This window comes from Hemicordylus capensis, chromosome 4, assembly GCF_027244095.1.
Source record: "Hemicordylus capensis ecotype Gifberg chromosome 4, rHemCap1.1.pri, whole genome shotgun sequence".
NCBI classification, from domain to species: Eukaryota; Metazoa; Chordata; class Lepidosauria; order Squamata; family Cordylidae; genus Hemicordylus; species Hemicordylus capensis.
In genome coordinates, this window is record NC_069660.1 from 14,847,597 (window position 1) to 14,864,013 (window position 16,417).

Consider the following 16,417-nt stretch of genomic DNA (forward strand, 5'->3'; position numbering starts at 1 on the left):
ACCAAAAAGAATACCTAAAAGAAGTCAATATGTGCTTTATTGACTACAGAAAAGCCTTCGATTGCGTCGACCATGCCAAGTTGTGGAATATCCTTAGGAAAATAGGCGTCCCAGAACATCTCACTGTTTTCATGAGAAACCTATACAAAGGGCAGGAAGTCACAGTCCAGACAGTGGAACATGGTGAAACAGACTGGTTCCAGATTGGCAAAGGAGTAAGACAAGGCTGTATACTTTCTTCTTCTTTATTCAATTTATATGCTGAACATATACTGAGAGAAGCTGGATTGGAAGAAGATGAGCGTGGTTTTAAAGTTGGAGGCAGAAACATCAATAACCTGCGCTACGCTGTTGACACCACTCTGATGGCTGAGAATGCGGATGATCTGCAAGCTCTAGTAATAAAAGTCAAGGAGCACAGTGAAAAAATGGGACTACAATTAAATGTTAAGAAGACTAAACTAATGACAATGGGTACAGCAATCATCCTCAGAAATGACACTGAAGTTGTGGATAGCTTTGCTTTTAGGATTGACCATCAATAGTAGAGGATCCAGCAATCAAGAAATACACTGCAGACTAGCACTTAGTAGGGTTGCAATGATGTCCTTGGAAAGGATATTTATATGCCATGATGTGTCAACACCTACAAATATCAGAATCGTTCAGACAATGGTTTTTCCTGCAAAACCATTTGGATGGTTTGGGACACTCTATGGATGCAAAAGCTGTACTTTGAAGAAGCAAGATAGAAAAATCATTGACACTTTTGAACTTTGGTGCTGGAGGAGGATACCATGGACAGCCAGGAAAACAAACCAATGGATCATAGAACAAATCAATCCAGAATTTTCACTCAAGGCACAAACGACCAGGCTCAAACTATCATACTTTGGACACATTATGCGAAGACCCAGCTCCCTTGAGAAGTCCATAATGCTGGGAAAAGTTAAAGGAAAGAGAAGAGGATAACCAGCAGCAAGGTGGATGGACTCAATTACGACAGCAACGAATGCACCACTGAGAGACCTTAAAGGCCAAGTTGAAGACAGATCATCCTGGAGAGAATCTATCTATGTGGTCGCTAAGAGTCGACACCGACTTGACAGCACATAATCAATCAATCAATCAGTCCTTTTAGAGAAATAAACTGAGCTCATGTGAATCAACATGTGTTGTCCTCTGAGTTGGGCGACATGGTAATTTTACCCACGCAGAGTAAAAGTGAAGGGTCTGTAGGGCAAATTATTCTTTTAACTGAATTGTTCAGTTTGGGCATTTGATGTAGAGGGAGTGTTGAGAAGGCACAACTCACTTAACACTCAGACCCTAATGAAACAAAGCTTAAGTATGTGTAACTGCATTTGCTCACATCCATCCCTTGTTGCCTCTACTTCTCCCTCCTTCCCTTGTCTTCCTCCCCATTTACATTGGTAATTAGATTAAGTTCCTCAAGACAGGAACCTGTCTTTTGCTAACTATATAAAATGCCATGTATGCCGATGGTACACAGATTCATTCCCCATCAGTCAACTTTATTAGTTGCTTGACCTGAAGACCAGAGCAACAATGCATTTAAAAAACACACATACCCTTTTGCAATTCTTCTTTCATAAGCAGTCTTTACAGAGTCACTGTTGCAGAGCTGTACAAGCAAGCACACACAGTAGGCAATACCAAATTAAAAGCAACAGCAGTACTGTGAACCCACCAACCCACACAGTTCCTCACCCATGCTGCACTGGTGTCTCATTGCCAGCCTGTACATCATGACAAAACAGGGAGCACTGGCCTGGTCACCTTGGCAGAGGGCAGCTACATTTCTTTATCTCTCTTCCGTTAACAGTGAGGGCTTTGATTGCCCTTAATGCCCTTGCCATATAGCTAAATTTAATAGACAAAGTGAGATCATCAAGGCAACATGATCCTAGATTGGTTGAGATTCTGTAGCCAGCAGGAAGACTGCCTTTTTTTAGCCAACTAGAAAGGCTTATTATGAGATCACCTGGCATTCTGTGTATGTGCCCATCCATGTGTGTTCCCTCCTACCAACTTCACAATGCCTGGAACAATATGAACCAAATTGGGTACAGTCTATGTGTACCTACGACACATAGGGACACCTCAACGGTATAGTTTGTGATCTCATCCACCCCGATCCAAGTTGGCGGATGCATAAAACTTTTGAGGTTCAAGTGGGCTAACTTGTGAATCGCTTAACCCATTTGAACCAAATCTGGTACAGCTGTAGGGACACATAGGGATGCCCTAATGGCATAGTGTGTGATGATGTCATCCACTCCAATTCAAAATGGTGGCCATGTGAATATCTGGGGCGCAAGCAGGCTAGTTTGTGGACTGCCTAACCCATTTGAACCAAATAGGGTAAAGCTGTAGTGGGCACACAGGGACACCTCAATGGCAGAGTTTGTGATGACGTCATCCACCCTGATTCAAGATGGCAGACATGTAAACTTGAGGCACAAGTGGGCAGGCAAGAAGATAATACTACATCATCCGCATATAGCTTTAACAATTACCAATCCAAAGATTTTGCTGGACTTTGTAATGGAGAAAATCCAACAATATGGGAAGGTTTCTGGATACAAACTGAACAATAGTAAGATGTAGATGGTAACATGGAATATTAAAGATGAGGAATGGAAAGAATTGGAAGAAAGAACAGGATTTCAGTCCAGTATTAAAACAATAAAATATTTGGGTACTAATGTAATGGCAACAATCAAAGACGTATTCAAAAATAATTATTTACTGGTATGGAAGAAAATACTGGCTGATCTGAATAGATGGCAAAAATGAAATTTTTCATGGCTAGGCAGAATTTCAGTGATTAAGATGAATGCCTTGCCTAGGATTAATTTTTTTATTTCAAATGTTACCAATAAGAATTGAAGAGAAGACTTTAAATGAATGGAAAATACAGGTGAACTCTTTTATTTGGGTGAATAAAAAGCCCAGAGTGAAATTTAAGGTTATGCAAGGCGCAAAAGAATGTGGAAGATTAGCCACCCCAAACTTGAAACTGTATTACCATGCCAGTTGTTTAACATGGATTGCAGCGTGGATCAAAGCCCCATATGGATGGGTTACAAATATGGAAGAATCAGACATGACTAACGGTCTACATGTAAAAAAAGCTCAAAATTTTTAGAAAACAATACATTTGAAGATGCAGCAAATCTTGCATATAGATTTTCCTCCCCCGCCCCCACACCCCGGAGATTTTTATGTTAAATATCACTAAACCATATATTTCGGCAAGATACACTGAACTTTCTTTATATAAGATAACTGCGGCAAGAATCCTCTATGCTTCTTGCTGGAAAACAAATCTGATTCGGTCTCTAGACGATTGGTATCTTAAACTTTGGGATTATGCATCAATGGCCAAAATTACTGCATATATTAAGAACAAATCTGAAGAGTCTTTTTCTCATACATGGGAACCATTTATGAAATATTTATTAAATTAATTAAATCAAGAGGTTTGGTTTCTCACCCGAGATTTGGTTTCTTTTTGTAGAGAAATTTAATGCTGAATGCTCTGTGTAGATAACAGGTACGCTAATTATTGACCTTACTGTTAATGTTTTTAAATTTGCAGTCATTTATCTTTCAGACTGGAGAAGGGGAGAGAGAGATGATGGTGTAAAGAACTCAGGTGGAAGTAAATAGATTGTTATAAGAATCCTTGTAATTGTATCATTTGATCATGGCTTGGCCCTCCCCGCTTTTCTTTTGTTATTCCTATTTCTTATGTTTTTCTGTTTATATTATGGATAAAATAATAAAAAATACTGTTAAAAAAGGGAAAAAAAATACAAAGTGCTGGTTATTACCTATAAAGCCCTTGACAGCTTAGGTCCAGATGATTTAAGAAAGCACCTCCTTTGTCATAAAACCTGCCGCCTGTTACGATCTTCTGGAGAGGTCTGGTTATGGATGCCACTGGCTTGTTTGGTGGCGACCCATGCTGGGCTTTCTCTGTGGCTGCCCGAGGGCTTTGGAATATGCTCCCTACTGAAATATGAGCATCTCCTTCTCTGTTAGTTTTCAGGAAGAACCTCAAGACTCTCCTGTTTTCACAGGCTTTTAATTAGAATGAATTTTAAAACTTGTTTTAATATCTATTTTATTCTATTGTTTTTAATTGTGATGTATTTTAATTTGTAACCTTTAAATATTTTACAATTTTGTACACTGTCTAGAGATGTACATATCAGGCGGTATAGAAATACGATAGATAAATAAATATATATATATTTCATTTTCCATGCTTTTTTTCATTTATTGGATCTATTGGGTTGTGATTTGAATCCTCAGAAAGCATCTGGCAGCTAATGACAGTTGCAGGAGGCAGGGCTTCTCCTCCCATGGTCTGCAGATGTTAGAGCACCCCCTGGCTGCTTTCTCTTTTCTCCTCTGAAGGATTGAGGGCACGGAGAATGAGATGGCAACAATTCTTACCCTAGTCCAGATGTTTTCACTGCTGCAGGAGACCCGATGCAAATAGCCCCTCAGAAAATGGCCCTTGAAGAACAGTTAGAGGGAAATATTCTGGGGAAGCAGCAGAAACCAGTAGCAGTGCTCGTTTATGGCTCACAAGGTGCAGTAGGTATCTGCCAGAGGTAATCAGAGTCCACCTGCAGCTCTCATGGTGCATTTTTAAGGTTTGTATTCTAGTTAGAGTTTATAAGAAAATGACCCACTGATATTTTATTCAAACCAGGAAGCTGTTACTTCTTGGTATGTAGAAAGAAAGAACAGCACTAACAGCCAGAACATAGGGAAGGCTGGGACTTAATTGCGATGTCACTACCCCAGTATTTTCCCTTTGCTGTCACCACTGCCTCCCTTGAGGAGAAAGGAGTTCAATTTATGCTATGAAGTGTTCATAATGTTGTTGCCTTGGCTTTATCAGAGTCTGTTTTGTAATGAATTGTTGAACTGTTTCTTAAAGCAATACTGTATTTTGAAATTTATTATTGTTTGATAAATGCAAGTTGCTTTGGGCATAGTCCATCATAGAAAAGCAGCATATAAACACACAAACATAGCCCTCAGGGTGATCTACCTGACAAGAACCAATTATCCAGACCAGTTGCCAACCTTATTCCACATTAGTCAGACTATCACTGATTGGACTTTTTTGAACTACTATTGTTATTTCCCTCAGTTTAATGACAAATAAAATAAATATGCTTTAATACTATTGCTGTCCTGGCATTTATTCAGACAGTATAGTTAGAGGAGCTTTTTACACGTATGCTTTTATTTACAGAAGTATTCCCAAAGAGAGGAGTCACCAGTGGTCTGGCGGGGGGTGGGGGGGCAGTAAAAGTGCAAGGATTCTGTTTCTTCCTCCCAAATAGCATGAGGTAAGTTTCTAGTTACTCAGTTCCATGCCTCTTCCAAGGTAGTTTTTCCAGTCACCTGTTTTTCTAGTTCTTCCATTCCCCTTACCTCTGCCACCATACCCTTGAGCCCTCTAATCTCATTCTCAAAATTACTTTGCTCTCTTGCTTTTATGAGTCACCACCCTCCTCAGCTATGCAACCGACATGACATCCCAGTTCTCCCTTTTGGAAGAAAGGGAAAATTAAGAAAATAGCTGAATCATTTGAGCAAATGTTCTAGTATTTGAAGACGTTTCTGTTCCCCTGTAGACAGACAAAAGTCCAACAGCTACTAGTATCCTTTACTAGTGCAAACAAAACACGCTACAAGTCGTAATGCTAAGGAGAGGCAAGCTTAACTGACTGGACCTTTAGTAACAAACAGACTGAACTAGTATGGTTATTTCCCTCAGTTTATTGAAGCACAAAACAAATTTTTCAGTGGAGGTAAATAAAATCTCCTGCACTCAGAAAAAACATGTCTCATTACAATTACTGAGGTAAGGTTATTAAAAAGCCAGCATCCTTCTAAAATATGATCCCAGCTCACCTAGATCTTGGGATACGACACACTGCCTAACAGAGTGGCAACATTAATGGCACTGGGTACCTTCTCTTTGGGAGCTGTCATGTGGAACAGTGGCCAAGGCATTTGTTTCACTTCATGTAAATGCAATGAACACATACTGGAAAGCAACAGCCAATCTCCAGTTCTCAGAGAGGCATCATACTGGTCAGCAACGTATTTAGATTTTACAGTCCCTTACTCACCTGTGACGGCATCATAGAACTCCTCTTCGCTATTCATCCTTTAAGTAGTAAGTGTTTTCTGCCCCAGCAGGTTATTTTCTTCTAATGCATAGTTGCTCTTGATGTGATGGAATTTTTTCATAAAAGCAAAATCCTCCTCAAAGATCTATTTCAGGAGAAAAGCAGAATTTTCAATTATATTTATCTTTGATAATGTAAAGAACCAAATTCCTCATTTTTTACAAGTGAGTATTAAGCACCTGAATGCCTATGCGTAGGTACACTGGCACTTTACCAATACTATTGAGGGAAAGAAATTATTTTCTAAATAGGTTGCATGATATAGTGCCGTAATTCTTTCAATTTACAATGACTTTGTACAAGTTTATACCCCATTTTTCCATATCAATATTCAAAGCAGTTTACAAACAAAACCAAAAATAATATAAAAGCAACAAAACATCAACATGCTAAAAACAGCAACATAGCAAGCTAAAGCAAACTTAGGCTTTTAGGTAGAATTTAAACCAAAAGGCACTTTGCTGGTGCCTAATGGTAACAACATAGGTCCAAGATGAACATCTGTAGGGTCAATGTTCCAAATATGCCATTTTGTTATGGAGAAAGCTCTCTCTCCTTGGGTTCTAATTCTGGTTGAAGCCAAATTATGGTTTTCCCAGTTCAGATAAACAGCAAACTAGGTTTTGATCAAACCAAAAGGTCAGGGAGGTAATCAAAAGCACCCAAAGTGGGGATGGGGTGGGAGGCAAGACCCAGGCTCAGGCATTACACATGAACTGAACCACACCAGCGGTGCTCAGCAGTCTGCAGTTGAAGATTTAAAAAAAAAAAAAACTTTTTCAATAAAATATTTCCAAGGCAGCTTACTATTATTATTATTTTTACATTTATATCCCGCTCTTCCTCCAAGGAGCCCAGAGCGGTGTACTACATACTTGAGTTTCTCTTTCACAACAACCCTGTGAAGTAGGTTAGGCTGAGAGAGAAGTGACTGGCCCAGAGCCACCCAGCTAGTTTTATGGCTGAATGGGGATTTGAACTCGGGTCTCCCCGGTCCTAGTCCAGCACTCTAAACACTACACCATGCTGGCTCTGCAACATCAAACAATAAGAAAGTAAAACAGCAGCATTTCTCAGCAGCAGCAGCCTCCATAAGATCCATTTAAGAGACAGCAGGTCACAGCCAGCCATAAAAGAAGTTAAAACTATTACAAACCCATGAAAAAGTCAGATTGCTTACCTATAACAGTAGTTCTTCTAGTGGCCCATTGTCCATTCATACTCTAGGTGTCTGCACAGAACAAATCTCAGAACCTTCCAGAGCTAAAGCTTTGACATAAGCCCCACCCCCATGCCTTCAGTGTTGCTTCCCACCTCTGTACCTCAGTCTCCAACCACCACAACATACCTATACAAATGACTGCTGCAGCAGGGAGGAGGGAAGCTCATGTGAATGGACAATGGGCCACTTGAAGAAGTACTGTTACAGGTAAGCAACCCAACTTTCTTTGTAGTGGCCGTTGTCATTCACACTCTAGGTGACTAGCAAGCTACTAACGTGACTGACAGGTACAGCAGATCCTCAACACAGGACAGATTGGATAACAGTCGAACCGAACTGGGAGTTACTTCTAGACCTGGTATACAAGGCATAATGACAAACAAAGGAAAGAAGACTTTTCCATGCAGCAGCTCTACAGATCATGTCAAGTGGGACTACCTGTAGGTAAGCCATCAAAGTTGCCATGGCCCTGGTGGAATGAGCATGCAAGGATAGAGGTGGTTCACATCCAGAAAGTGAGTAACCCAGTTTGATCGCCATAGTTATCCAGGATGAAAGCTGTTGTGATGACACTAGCACTGAAAGCACTAACTTTACATCCCAGGGAGGAGCGAGCCTAGAAAAAGGCAGATATAAATGAAGAAGGCCCTTGAAAAACTGCTTAACTTGAAAAGGGGTAAAATAGAATGCTTACCCATGTAAGCAGCAACAACTGCTAAGTAAACTTTTAAAGACACAATGGCTAAATCCAACTTTTTAAAATGCAACAAATATGAAAGGATAAATTCAAGTGCTGGAAGGGGGTAATCCCCGAGAGTTTGCAAAAGAGGAAAAGCGCTTCCATTTGGCTGCATAGGAGCAACACATAGAGGGTTTACGAGAAGCTGCCAACACATCTAAAATGTCTTAGTCTTTTATTTCCTCAGGGACATGCTCCAAGCCATGAGGTGGAGGGTCTCAACATCCGGATGGAACACCGCTCCATGGTCCAGGGTAAGTAGATCCAAGAGCAGAGGTAAGTGAATCCAAGTTGAGTTGGATAGTCTTGGGGAGGGGTGAACCACAAGTGGCGAGGCACCAAGGAGCTATCAATATGCAGTTGGTCCTGTTGATCTGGATCTTTTGTAGTACCGTGGGGAGCAGTGGCAGCGGGGAAAACATGTATAGGAACCCCTCGGACCACAAGAGGAGGAAAGCATCTCACAGTGAGTAAGGGTGATGACCTCCCCGGATGCAGAAGGCAGCACACTGTGTGTTGTCCCCTGTGGTAAACAGGTCTATTTGGGGTCAGCCACACATCTGGAAGATGTGGACCACCACGAAGCGTTTCAGCCTCCATTCATGGGACGTCTGGGGCTTGTGATTCAGGTAATCGGCACTGATGTTCTTTTCCCCTGCTTAATGGACAGTAACTGGTCAGATTAGCTAACATTCCCACAGGAGGAGAAAGGACTATTCCCACAGATGGATGGAGATGCAAGACAGCATACAGGAATGGGTGCCACCTTGGTGGTTTAGGTATGCCATGGTGGCTGTATTATCCATCAGGACTAGGATTACAATTACACTAGGACAATCATGTGGCACATGTGGGATTGGAATGCGCATAACGCCTTCCAAATTGCTGGAAGTTAGAGAGTGTTGATGTGGCAACTGCTCTCCTTCGGGGTCCACATCCCAGAGACAGTGAGGCTGGTGCATTGAGCACCCCACCAGTACCTGGAGGCGCCTGTTGTAACTGACCTCTGGAGTAGGTGGAAGGAAGGGATGCCCCTTCTCTAAGTTGGATCTCCTCGCCCACCACACAACGGAGGCCTGCACATGTGTAGGAAGCCTCAGATGTTTCTTGGGATGGTTTTTGATTGGGTTGAATACAGTCAAGAACCAAGACTGCAGGAGTCACATGCAAATGTGGGCTAAGGGGAGGGTGGTGGTGGTGGATGTCAGGAACCCTACGAGTGTCTGAATGGAGTGGGCACTGAGAGTCCTGGTAGAGAGGACTTTATTCGGGCCATAGCACATCGATGACAGCTTGCAGGCTGGTGAGGAGGCCATCATAGCTAAGGAGTCAAGAATAGTTCCTATGAATTATATGGTAGTCATTGGTGTAAGATTGGTGTAATGCCTTAGAAACGGCTGTCTGGGAGGGGAGATACTGTAAGATCCCCTATAAGGAGCGTGTCTGCCCTTGTGGTTCTGGGGAAGTGGAGTCAACGGCCCATGTTATCTTGAATTGTCAGTTTTATCAAACTTTGTGGGAGAGATATAGAAGTCCTTTTTTAACAGTTGTTGTTAACAGTTGTTCTGAACAGTTCTGTCTGGAATTACTTTTGACAGATCGTTGAGATGCAGTATCTTATAACGTGGCAAAGTATTGTTTTCTGGCTAATAAGACTAGGATAAGAAATGTTGAGAAGTGAGATATGGGGTTGGATTGAATTAAATTTTAGATTATTACAATGCATGGAGCCCTCTGTTTTAAGTAATGGATGAACTTGGGTGTTATTGTTCTGTTTTTTGTTTCAACAGTTTATTATTTTATTTGACCAAGTTCGCTTTTATGTAAAGCTCGCTTTTATGTAAAGCTTCTGTACTTTGTGTTTTGCTGGTCAAATGACCATAACAATAAAGATTTGATTTGAATTGACTTGGAGGCCTAGGCGATTTAAGAAAGCCAGTGTGGTTCACAGATGGTCTGTAAGGTATTGCTTTGTTTTCGCCACTAGGAACCAATCATCGAGAAACAAAGATGGATGGATTGCTTCTGTAGATGGGTGACCATGACAGCCATGCACTTGGAGAAGAATTGTGGTGCCGAAGACAGTCTGAAGGGTAAGACCGTATACTGGTAAGTCTGGTCATCTGCACAAAAATGCAGGTACTTCCTCTGTGACAGATGGATGAAAATATGGGAGTAAGCATCTTTCAGGTCAACTGAGACAAACCAGGTGTTTTGGAACAAAAGCTAGAGGATTTGTGTCAAGGAAATCATGCAGAACATCTGGTAGCAGACGAATTCATTGAGATCACACAAACCTAGAGTGGGGTGGAGTCCGCCATCCCACATGAGGATCATGAAATACCTGGAACAGAATCTGGAAGCGACAGCATGTCGTACTGGTTGGATGGTGTTTTTCTGCAGTAGGCGACAAATCTCCTCTAGTAACGTGAGTGATGAGATGGTCTTCCAAATCCCCAGGAAGGATGGCGGATGGCATATCCCATTCTCACAATAGTCCAGACCCAAGAGTCTGTTGTGATTTCCTTCCAGGTGTCTGAGGAGACAGGAGCCTGGAGTCGGAGTTGAGTCGTGCCCATTTGGAAAAGGAGGGCTTGGACATCTGGGAGAGCTCTTATGGCTGGGATGCATACAAAAAGAGTTGTAGGATTAGTAGTGATTCCATTTATAATCCTGGTGGCGAAAGGGCTTGTAATTTGGCTTTGTCTGACCTGTGACCAAGACCGCTGTTTCACTTGAGAAAGCCTGAAGGCCCATGGATCAGGCAGTGGATTTCAGCTTATGGATACGCTCCAAAGTGGTTTCCTTCCCAAACAGGTCATCTCCATCAAAGGGGAGATCCTCTATACGTACCTTTGCTTCTGGAATAAGGGTAGTAGACTTTAGCCAGGCATGTCTGAAGGGCAACATGGCAGGTGCAGAACTGCTTTCCCACCAGAGCGCAGAGTGTTTGCAGCTGCTTGAGCCACTGTATCATTGGCTCAAAAGCCTTCTCCCAGCATAAGGTGTGAAGCCAGAAGGCACAGTTGTGGTGGGCTTGCTTGGTAAAGGCTGCACAAGTTATGCAGAGGTCTGTGTGGTGGACTTCACCTAAGAAAGGAACTGCCTGTGGCTGTCCAAAGTGGGCAATTTCCCAGTGCAAGACACAGTGTATGATAGTGGTTGCCAAGGCCATAAGCCGAGGGCTATGGATGGAGTGGAGGAAAAGGAAAATGCCAGACTAGCAGTTAGAATTAAAAATGGCAGAAGTAGAAGAAGGGATGAATAAACACAATTCAGCACAGAAGGAGAAGGGGGAGGGGAGGAACCCAAAATCTTTTTTTGGGGGGTAGTTCTGTCACTGAACAGAACATAAGAACAGATCTGGTGGATCAGGCCCAAGGCCCATCTAGTCCAGCATCCTGTTTCACAGAGTGGCCCACCAGATGCCACTGGGAAGCCCACAGGCAGGAGCTGAGGGCATGCCCTCTCTCCTGCTGATACACCCCTGCAACTGGTAAAAGCATCCTGCCCCCGAGGCTGGAGGGAGCCTATAGCCCTAAGAGTAGTAGCCATTGATAGAACTTTCCTCCATGAAGTTATCCAAGCCCCTCTTAAAGCCAAGGTTGTTGGCTGTCACTACATCTTGTGGCAGAGAATTCCACAAGTTGATTATGATTCCTCACCACTGGCAAAGTGAGGAAGGGAGGCTCTTTGAAACATTCATAATGCGAGTCTAAGAGTCTGAAGTAAAGAGGCAGGAAGCAGCACAGAAGGCATAGGGGGCAGGGCTTGTGTCAAAGCTTTAGCTCTGGAAGGTTTCGAGATTCATTCCACACAGACACCTAGAGTGTGAATAACCATGACCACTATGAAGAGCAAGATTGTTTGTACCTGGCACTAAAGGTCAAATTTGGTGTCAGGTGGATTGACAAGAGGACGGAGTTCCACAGCCAAGGCACCACCACCACACCATGGTGACCCTCCCTTTGGCAGCTAACTTCAGAGTCACAGAGAGGTAACCCTGGGCAAAATAGTCTTGGGCCCCTCTTATACTCCCTGCCCCCATCACTGCACCAAATGCTGGTCAGTAACGGTGAGAATATGTTGGGGCTCCTCAGCTTTGTGGGGGCCCTGGGCAGCTTGCCCCCTTTTCTAAACACTGGCCACCCTCAGAAGATGGAGGCATCCAGAGCCTGGCCTCTGATAATGATCTTAATAACCAGGCTGATTAATGGACTGCAGAAAAGAAAAACTAGGAGTTTCAATTGAAAACTAAATATCTTACAGCAATTCCTGAAAGAGCTGCAGCATTAACTGATCCATATTCTTAATGTACCATGTTTCAGCAATGTCTTCATTCTCCAAAGAATGGTTCTTTGAGCCAATGCCAGGCATTACACACACCCATTTATTTTTCTTTCAGAAAGGAAGCCAATATTCTTTTGGTACATACCAAGCCTTTCTGCACTTCCCATAAAACCTTCTAGAGCAGTGTTTCTCAACCACCGGTCCCTGGACCGCTGCCGGTCCCCGAAGGCTTGAGTGCCGGTCCCTGACTGGGAGTCAACCCCCCCCCCAAACTGAAATCAAGGCACTCACTTCCTCAATTTTGCACATGGCACAGAAGAGGAAGAGTATCACGGAGGCATGGGACCCTTCTTGTGCCTTGCCTCCATGTGCTGCTGAGATCTTCCTACAGCTATCTTATTCCCTATCTTTACAGCTTCAAACTGTATGCGGTGCGGGGGCATGGAGGAAAAAGTATGGCAGTGGGCGCCACTTGAAGGGCTGCTGGTTCTTGCATGCTCATTATTTGCAGCCAAAGGTTGGTTGATTGAAACCCAGCTGCCTGTTGTGGTCGAGGCGCCTTGAGAGGGAACGCTGTTTCCCTTTTGCATCAGTGGGGCTTGCTTGTATGTTGTTTTCATTGGCCCCATGTAGCTTTTGAATTTTTCTAATGGCCCAACATACCCTCTCCACTGAGTAATCAGAAGCACCTCCACCCCCACCCCGCACATACTGAAGACATACTGCAGACAAATTTGTTCACCCAGGCTTTTAGATTCAGGGGTTCTCAACCTTGGGTACCCAGACGTTGGTGAACTTCTACTCCCATAATCCCCAGCCATAATGGCCAAATGCCATTGTTGTTGGGGGTTATGGGAGTTTAACTGAGGAACCCAAGGTTAAGAACCCCTAATATTCCATGTTTGCAAAAGATTCCAAATTTAATTATTTTAATGCTTATATTATTTTCATTCTAAACTGGCCAGAGATGCATGTTTGGGGCAGTATAGAAGTCTGATAGATAGATAGATAGATAGATAGATAGATAGATAGATAGATAGATAGATAGATAGATTTGAAACCAACCCCTTTACTAACTGCTGGTCCGGGAAACTGTGCATGAAGAATGTAGCGGTCCTTGAAACTCTGCACGAAAAATTTAGCGGTCCTTGACTCCAAAAAGTTTGAGAAACACTGTTCTAGAGTGTGATAGAAAACTTCAGCACACTTTGTTCACTAGGTCTATCAAAACAGAGGAATTTCCTTCAACCTCTGTGTTTAACATACCCTATTACCTACCACTCCCATGTTTTGATAAAGGTTCCTCAGCAAGTACCACAACTATAAGACACACCTCTAGCCACAATTCTGACAATATCATTGCTGAATGAGTAGATGTTTTGCTCACTACAAGCAATTTTAATCATAGTTCTCACTTCCAAAAGGGAATGCTGATTATAAAGATTTTATCCAGGGTTCTCCAGTGGTGTCATGGTAACTCTTCCCAAGCTTAAACACACCACAGCTGCATTGGGGAGGCTCAAAGAAAAATAAAAGCAGGTAGCTCAGCTTGAAATGCCCACTCCATTTCTGAATACAGGGGCAAGCAAAGCTAGAACCACTATCAAGAATATAATGGAACAGAAAGGTTACTTGATAAGACGTTAATTATCACTATCATCGACAATCAATGTGAGGGACACAAACCAGCCATGCTTGTGCACCTGCCCTGGAATTTTCCGAATTCTCTCTTAGTAGTGATCTCTATAAAAACTCCCACACAGCTTTCAAAGTTCCACTTCTGGGCATCCCAGAGGCACCTGGTTGACCCTGAGACACACAGGATTCTGGACTAGGTAGATCTTTTGTCTGATACAAGAATCCCTGACCTTAAACTTTTAGGGCAAGCTAAAAAGGTCATTCACTTTGTTGTTCAATGAGTAGAACAGTGCTAATCAGAGAGGTTTCAAAAGCAGGTAGCTTTGCTGTGAATTGGTTTGGCAGTCCATGGTGTTGTATACTCTAAGTGGCCTCTATTCCTACTTCAGATCATCCACAAAACCAGAGGAACCTAAGGCAACAAAGCAGCAGAAAAGAATGCTCAGGAGCTGCATTGATGGCCCTGGGCAACCTGCTGTTCTGTAAGTCGACAGGACCCTTAGGGCAGCTATCAAGTCAGTGGAAATGTTATTCTTAACACCACAGTAGCAATTGTTTTTGCAGTGATAATACATAACCAGCTTGGCACATGATACTTTATCATAAGAAGGGGCCCAGTGTTGCCATATCAAAATCAGAAGCAAAATACAAAGTATTCCACAAATATGAAGTAGATTAATTAGTACTGTTATTCGCTAAAAGCAATAGGAATAATACTGCTTAGTATGTCTACTGACATACATTTAAAGTCAAAGTATTCATTTGACGTACAATTAAAGTATCTCCCGAATTTTATAGTATAAGTTTCAACAATTATAACTGCCAATGGCATACAATTGCCAACAAAAAGTTTCAAGCAAACTCCTTGAAGAATGAATGTTGCTCTATTAGTTCTTTTGGTAAGTTATTTTTCTATTCTGCATGATCAGAGCTCTTGTATAAAATATTGAAAAAGAAATATATAATTGTATAACTAGCTGCTGGTTGAGAGTAAAATGAGTACCTCCGACCACAGTCGCAGAGAGAGATATCTAGTGCTAATTTAATTCTATGTTTGTTCCAAGTTTAAACCAACAGGTTATGGGGGGGAAATCACATGTCTTTTTTTTTTAACCATATCAATGGATATAAAAAGAGCCCATTACACATTTGCTTAGCCAGAAAGACTGAACACACTGATAAGCCTAATTATACAAATCTGGATGGGCTCTAATATATTTGACATTAATCATACAATATTTGCTAATCAATTCTCAACTACTTGCTACTCTAAACATGTTTTGCCATACTCAAAGTCTTACCAGGAACTATAACTACCAACAAATTTAATGTGGATAATCTTGACTGCACAAGCTTTGCAAAAAAGGAAGTGTTCACACTTCCCCATGCCAAGAGATCATTAGTGTCCTAATTTAATGAATTATAATCCTTTATTAGGCAGCCATCTGTCAGGGATGCTGTAGCAGATTCCTGCACTGAGCAGAGGATTAGGCTAGAAGACCTACAAAGTCCTTTTTAACTCTAGTATTCTATCAACTTCAAAATCAATATATATTTTTTAAAAAACCCTTTTTTTAAAAAGCAACCATCTACTTTTACCTCTCAGGCTTCTTCATAATGTTGGCAAGAATAAGTCTGTGGATGGCAAATTCTGAAAATTTTGTTAACTCTTTTAGGACATTGCTTTAGAATTTGAAGCAACAATGTAACACTGAGTTCTGCTTTAACTCACTGAATGTCCCTCCTGCAGTGGGAGATGAAAGTTGTTCTAAAGAATATTTACATCAGCATTAAGGTGCAGGGAGTGTATCTCTTACCAAGGCATGCAAATTTGGGCATTTGATTGATCAAATATTGTATATAATAATATCTACTCCAGGGGCTCAGATGTATGTAGAAGTTGTGTGTGTGCTGCATGCTTATAAGCAACATCCATAAGTGGTTTGGGAAGTGGCAGAAGAAAATAAGAGATTCCAGATTCTTGTAAAAGAGTGGCAAAAGGTTTACTCAGAAGTTGCTGAAATAGTTAATACTCTTTCTATGCAAAACCCAGGAATACATTATTCAAAATATATGTAACACAACAGTTTTCTCAAAGCTACATTGAACTAATCTAATGCCTATGCAATCTGAAAGCCAGTTTCACTTTCATTGATAATTCTATGTGCATGAACAAACAGATAACAAATGAGTAAGCAAGATTTTCAGAGTAGCACTCAAATGTGCTCTGTTGGTGCCACCCTACCAAACTGACCTCTAAAGACCATGCCCCTTAAGCAA

The 16,417-nt window shown here is 41.9% G+C and overlaps 1 protein-coding gene across 10 annotated transcripts in view; it reads right to left on the reverse strand.

The window, feature by feature from the left end:
* OSBPL2 (oxysterol binding protein like 2) overlaps positions 1 to 16,417 on the reverse strand; it is a 112,652-nt gene that overhangs the window by 56,505 nt on the left and 39,730 nt on the right. For all 10 annotated transcript variants that reach the window (XR_008306146.1, XM_053245489.1, XM_053245491.1 and 7 more), the window contains one exon: positions 6,189 to 6,333. Coding sequence is in view for 9 of the 10 variants with exons in the window: in XM_053245489.1 (XP_053101464.1) it covers positions 6,189 to 6,225 (37 nt within the window). In the remaining variant the exon portion in view is untranslated. The remainder of the gene's footprint in view (positions 1 to 6,188; positions 6,334 to 16,417) is intronic.